Consider the following 6,000-nt stretch of genomic DNA (forward strand, 5'->3'; position numbering starts at 1 on the left):
AGGTGTACCTAATGAATTGAAAGCTGAGCGTCTATTACTACACTGCATGCTGTGCTGCTTTTAGGTTCATAGAACTTGATGCAAACTACAATAGTTGTGAATATCAGAAAATAAATCTGTCGTAACTGTGGCCAGCGATATTTGGAAAAAAGAGATTGAACAAATCAAATCGAATTTCCTTGCAGCCATTTAAATTTTTTATTGAAATGGCTTGTGGACGTCAGTTGAGGAAAGGTCACTGGGTGCAGAAAGTTAAAACGTTTTCTGCTTACTCTCATAACTCTCTCCAGCAGATTAAAACCTCTGAAATATCTTTCGGGTCACTGTTTCTGAAAATCCAACAGATCTGAATGCTTTTGTCTCTCTGGTGTCTGTGTGGATTAAACTCCCTGGACGAATAACTTTGTGTTCCCGGCGTATATTTGAGGGGATTTCAGCTTTTTATCTTTGACTATAACAAATAACCAGGATACTTCAATCTCTCGCGTCGGGACGAACAAACTCCAAACTTCCCCGACAGTTTTCTGGGAAGTGCAGCGAGGGGAAAAAAACACCCACCTCAACAATGGCTGATTTACGCCGAAGATGTCACCAAAATAAAACCCAGACTTATCAGCCGGCGTCCGCCCTGCCGCCCACGCTCAGAGAACACACAATGCCCCCGTCTCCTGCGTCTGGAGTCATCACGACAGCGGGGCCGGGGGGGTTATTTTTAGGGGCTTTATCTCTGCATCTCGTTGCTCATTGTTTTCCATATTTCTGCAGTGATCCCGGTGCAAGCTGTAAACATCTCAGAGTGCTCCGTGGAGAGAAACCCTGGTGATTCACGGGTTCCTCTCTGTGTCACTATTTCCTGATCAGCCATTGAGATTAAGACAATATGATGCTGCGGTGACCTTTTTCGGAAATTGTTTGCACCTCCAGATGACTCAGTGGAAGGCTGCAGAGACCCCCCCCCCCCCCCCCACCCCGGCGGACTCGACTCTCCCCCTCAGGTTACAGCATTAAATATTCACGCTGTACCTTTGCATAATTTACCTCGTCAACATACCGAGGAAATGACTCAGAGAAAAACTAAAGAGGTGAACGCTCTTTAGTTTGAGAGCAGGAACTCGAGGGCTCAGCAGAAATCCAAACTCCTCTCCGGGCAAAGTGAAGCCGAAAGGCAATTTTTATATTTCTGAAGTGGCTCCTCCGTTGGGTCCCTGCACATCTCCAAAGGGATAATTTTATATAACAGACTCTAACATAACAGTGTTCCTGGCTGCAGCCGGGCCGCCTCCGTCTCATGGGTGGATCCCCAGTCTGAGTTATTCCTCGCCGAGATGTTCCAGGGGCATCTCGCCTTTTGTCTAAACACTGGGGAGCATGTTGCTCTGTGCCAGAATAACGGTCTTCCTTGTCATGTGATCTCCGCAACAAAAAAATTCCAGAGCGGCTACTGAAGCACATGGCGGCCCTCTCCTTCTCCCTCTCCTTCTCCCTCTCCTTCTCCCTCTCCTTCTCCCTCTCCCTCTCTCTCCCTCCCTCTCTAACAGATGTTTTTCGTTTGTGCAGCCTCTCGGTTTCGGAGGCGCAGGGCCAGGGAGGTGATTCACGGCGCGAGCGTTTTTTCCCTCGTTACAGTCAGCAGACGTGGAGTGTGCTCGGGGTTCAGGGTAAACACGGCCCTGGCCCTGTTTCGGTGGATTTTCTGCTGCGACGATATAATAAACTTGTAAAGGAGTGAAGGTAGAAGTGATGGATAGGGCAGGCTGGAATAGCTGCTTGTGTGTGAAAGAGAGGCCTCAGCTTCTCTTGGGTTCTTTCCCCTTTTAAACAAACCGTCTCTGGTTACTGTGCTGATCACATTATTGTTTACACACGAGCTGCACAGTCGTTTAGCCACAAATAAACCTCATTTAGTCACTTTCAAAGGAGAGTAAATGAAAACGTGGGTATCGTGTTCAACGTTTCAGACGGAATCCACTGAACAGTCTGAAGCACGGACTGAAAATAAAGATGGATGACACGTCGCCATTTCCTCCCACTATCCAGAAATGGAAATATCCCGGATCATACGCTGCCATCTTGCGCATTCGGAGGCGGAGTCAACGCAGTAACGCACGGGGGCTGAAACACACAAGCTCGACCAATCGTGAGTCAGTCTCAACTGTCAATCGTGACATTTCACCCTGTTTTCATAGCATCAAGTAACTAATTAAAACCCCGACTCACTGCGGCAAAGTTAAATGTTAATTTCAGACGCGGATCCCACGTTTGACGGAGCCGTCACTTCCTCCATCTTTAGTCTGCGGTCAGAAGGGATCCTCGTCTACAGCCGAAGGTTTTAAGGTTGGACATGAGGTCATGTTGTGGCATTTATCGTTGGAGGTGCTCGCTCCCCACCCACCCCCTGCTGTGATGTTCAATTCAATCATGGCAGCAAGTACAGCAGCGGAGGGTGAGGGACACACACACACACACACACACACACATCACAGCCCACCTGCCTGACCTGATTACACTCCTCCTCCGTGATCAGAGGTGACACGGCTTCACACAGTGTGACTTTGGGCGTGTTCCTGTGGAATATCTGCTCTGGGTTGTTTTTTTTTTACTTTAAATCCTGAGATGAGAGAGAGAGCGGGGAAATCTCTGTAATCCTGAAACAGTTAAATCCAGATCTGACTAGCAGCAACTAGAAGAGGTTTCTCTCTCTCTCTCTCTCTCTCTCTTTCTGTCACACACACACACTTCTACACCCGGGCAGCATTGCTCCGAAGCTGTGAGTTATGTAATAGTGAGCACAGAGAGAGCTGCAGGCCTGAGTGCACATCCTCCTATTCCCTGCACTCTTGCACCATTCCATCCATCCCCCACTCTTTTATTGCTCTAGATAATCTGGAAAGAAAAGGGAAAGAGAACGCAGGATGTAGGAGTTCACCTCCGCACACGCACACCCACACCCTCCATGATCATTCAACAGCAGGGAGGCGTCCATCTTTGAACCAGGGGAGTGAAATATGAGAGAAATGCACTTTAAAAAGAAACTGCAGCTCAACAGGTGCAACTATTGTCATTTGTTGGAGACGAAGTTGTGGGCGTGAACGTCGCTGATCGGGTGACAACAACAAGTACAAGGCATCATCTTACACTTACACACGCTCACGACTTACACTACCTGGCTAAGTTGCCGAATAGCGTGTTTGTGGGAATAGCTGACAACTGCTAACGTGCAGCAGACGAGAACGCCCTCATAATGTAAAAGTACAAAATGTGCTTGAACAGTGTGGCTGACAGTAAACAACGAATTACTTAAATGTGCACCTGAATCAGGATAATGGACTCAGTGTAAACTGTGGCCCCCTTTATGGCCCCCTTGAGTTATAAAAATCCTTTATACACCACTGTCATAACACAAGTAGTCGAATTGTGGGTTGAATGCAAGAAGAGATCGGTTTATTTAAAGTTATTCCACCTTAAATTCCACATTAGAATAGTGTAATGTTGTGTTGTTTAATTTATAACCTCCATCCATCCATCCATCCATCCATCCTCTCCAGGAAGGCTGACACTGTGCTCTTATTTTTCCGAGCTTTTTTTAGTGCTTGATGTGCTTGAACGAGAAACACTTTTCTAAATCTATGCAATGATGTGACAGTAAACAAGGAATCACAGGAATAGCGCGTGGATGTTGGCCCCCCCCTGTGGAAACTGTGGCCCCCTTCTACAGCCCCTGGTCACAGAAAAACCTTAGCTCCACCACTGTCAAACCTCACCAGTTGAATTTAGGGTTAAAAACCTGAAACAGTGGATTTAGTTCAAGGTGATTCCCTCTTTTAAACCCTGGTGTTTTCATTTAGATGCGTTTCATCGACCTTCATCCAACCCTCACCCTCCCTCCCCCCGTGGCTCTTACCTCCTCCAGCACGTTGACCGTGTTCCTGCAGCTCTGCAGGCGGGTGGTGAAGCTGGATGTAGTCGGGGAATTGTAATCCTCTGTCGTCTCCGACAGGAACTCGGACACCGATATCTGATCCGGCATCTTTCAGGCGAGGGGGTGGGTGGGAGGGGGGGGGAGCGAGGAAGAGGAGGGAGACAGCGGTGGAGGTTCAGCGATGAGAAGAAGCTCGGAGACAGAAAACCATGAAAGACGAGAAAAGAGGGAGAGAGCGAGGTGGAGGAGGAAGAGGAAGAGGAGGAGGGAGATCTGCTTTTCCTCTGGAGGTGATGAAGACTCTTCTTCTTCTTCTTCTCGGATGACTTCACTGGTCCCCAGGGGCCACGGAGGGAGGGAACGCGCGGAGTTATCTGCGGGCTGTGTGGCTGTGTCCCCCCTCGGCGGCGTCTAATCTCTGGCAGGCGAGTGAACGCGTCGGGAAGCGGCGTCGCGGCGGCTCTGGCTACAGCTCGGAGGAGGAGAAGGCACCGTGCAGGACCGCGGATGAACTCATTATGCGCCACAGATGTTCCACTAACCGCCGCTCGTCGTCCGCACTGCGCTCCGTTCGCGGCCCCTGTCTACGATCGAGCACCAGCCATGGTCCGCCGGGGTCGTGTCACTGCCGCAGCCGGGTTCGCTCCCCTCTTCTTCGGCCGCACTGGAGGTTTTTCGTCGCTAAACGCTGCCGCAGACTCCGACTCCTGCTCCGCGCTCGGGATCCACAGCTGCAGTCAAGCTAGCTGACAGGGGGGGGAGGGACTTCCGTTGAGGTGTTTCAACATAAAAGCCCCGGTTGACTTTAAGCTCATAGCCAAATAATAAAACTACTCCAACAACTACTATTAGTATTACTACTACTACTGCTACTACCACTATTATTGCTACTACTACTACTGCAACTGCTACTACTACTATAATTACTACTACTACTTCTACTACCACAACCACTACTACTACTACTACTTCAACAACTATTAATACTACTACTACTACTACTACTACTACTACTGCTACTAACAATACAAATATAGTGATACTAATAATATTACTACAACAACTACTACTACTATTACTACAACCTCTACTACTACCACTACGACTGGTCCTGCCACTACTGCTACTTCTAACAATACTACTACTACTGTGACTGCTACTAACAATTCAAATATATTGATACTAATAATACTACTACTACTGCTACTACTACTACTACAACTTATAAAAATAAAAGTAACACAAATATAACAACAACAACAATAACAATAACAAGAAGAAGAATATTTCAACTTTAATGAACGCTTATATTTGAATGAACAAATTGTGCCCCTAAAATATGATTTATGTTATTATGACCTTTTGTCATGTTTCATTACAGCTGCTCAGAATGTTCTGATCAAATGACAAGTGTTTTAAAATTATACTGAATAGGGACACATCCAGCTTCATAGATTAATGTACACGACTCTCATAAACTGCTGTTTGAAAAGGATCTGTAAAGCCTGAACCTTAAATTTGAATGAGTCGTCAAAAAAGCTGCAAAGCAATAAAATCTATGTAGTGGACTTAACAGTACTATATTTACCCATGAAATAAAATGTAGTGTAGTACAACTTCATAAGTATTAAGTGACTTAAAATAAAAATCCATAGGTAAAGTACATCTGAGTACCAGTACTTTAGTTACTTTCCACTATTCAGTCTAACACACCTCCGTCCTTGTGTATATATATAAAGTGAAAGGTTATTATTGGGTTTTGAGTTTCAAACTCAAGCATAACGTTTTCCAATTAATTATAATATAATAATAACTCTATTTATACAGCATCTTTCAACAGCCGTTACAAAGTTCTTCTCAGAGGACAAATTAAGACATATATATATATATATATATATATATATATATATATATTAAAACAATGAAATAGCATTCAAATTCAATGACAGCAGATAATACTCTACAGAATCTGAAATCAAATACAAAAAATACAATAATGCACCATTATGACTTATTTTTGTAAACCGAATCCTCCGTTTCCGGTATCTCGTGTTTTTAACTTGACGCAAACCTCTCCCACC

The 6,000-nt window shown here is 45.6% G+C and overlaps 1 protein-coding gene across 1 annotated transcript in view; it reads right to left on the reverse strand.

Moving 5' to 3' along the window:
• Positions 1-4,509, reverse strand: part of asap1b (ArfGAP with SH3 domain, ankyrin repeat and PH domain 1b) — a 48,006-nt gene extending 43,497 nt beyond the window's left edge. The window contains exon 1 of the mRNA XM_053412283.1: positions 3,902-4,509. Coding sequence (XP_053268258.1) covers positions 3,902-4,027 — 126 coding nt within the window. The 5' untranslated portion in view covers positions 4,028-4,509. The remainder of the gene's footprint in view (positions 1-3,901) is intronic.
• Between the last annotated feature and the right edge of the window lie 1,491 nt (positions 4,510-6,000).

The sequence above is a fragment of the Pleuronectes platessa genome, chromosome 20, assembly GCF_947347685.1.
Source record: "Pleuronectes platessa chromosome 20, fPlePla1.1, whole genome shotgun sequence".
Classification (NCBI taxonomy): domain Eukaryota; kingdom Metazoa; phylum Chordata; class Actinopteri; order Pleuronectiformes; family Pleuronectidae; genus Pleuronectes; species Pleuronectes platessa.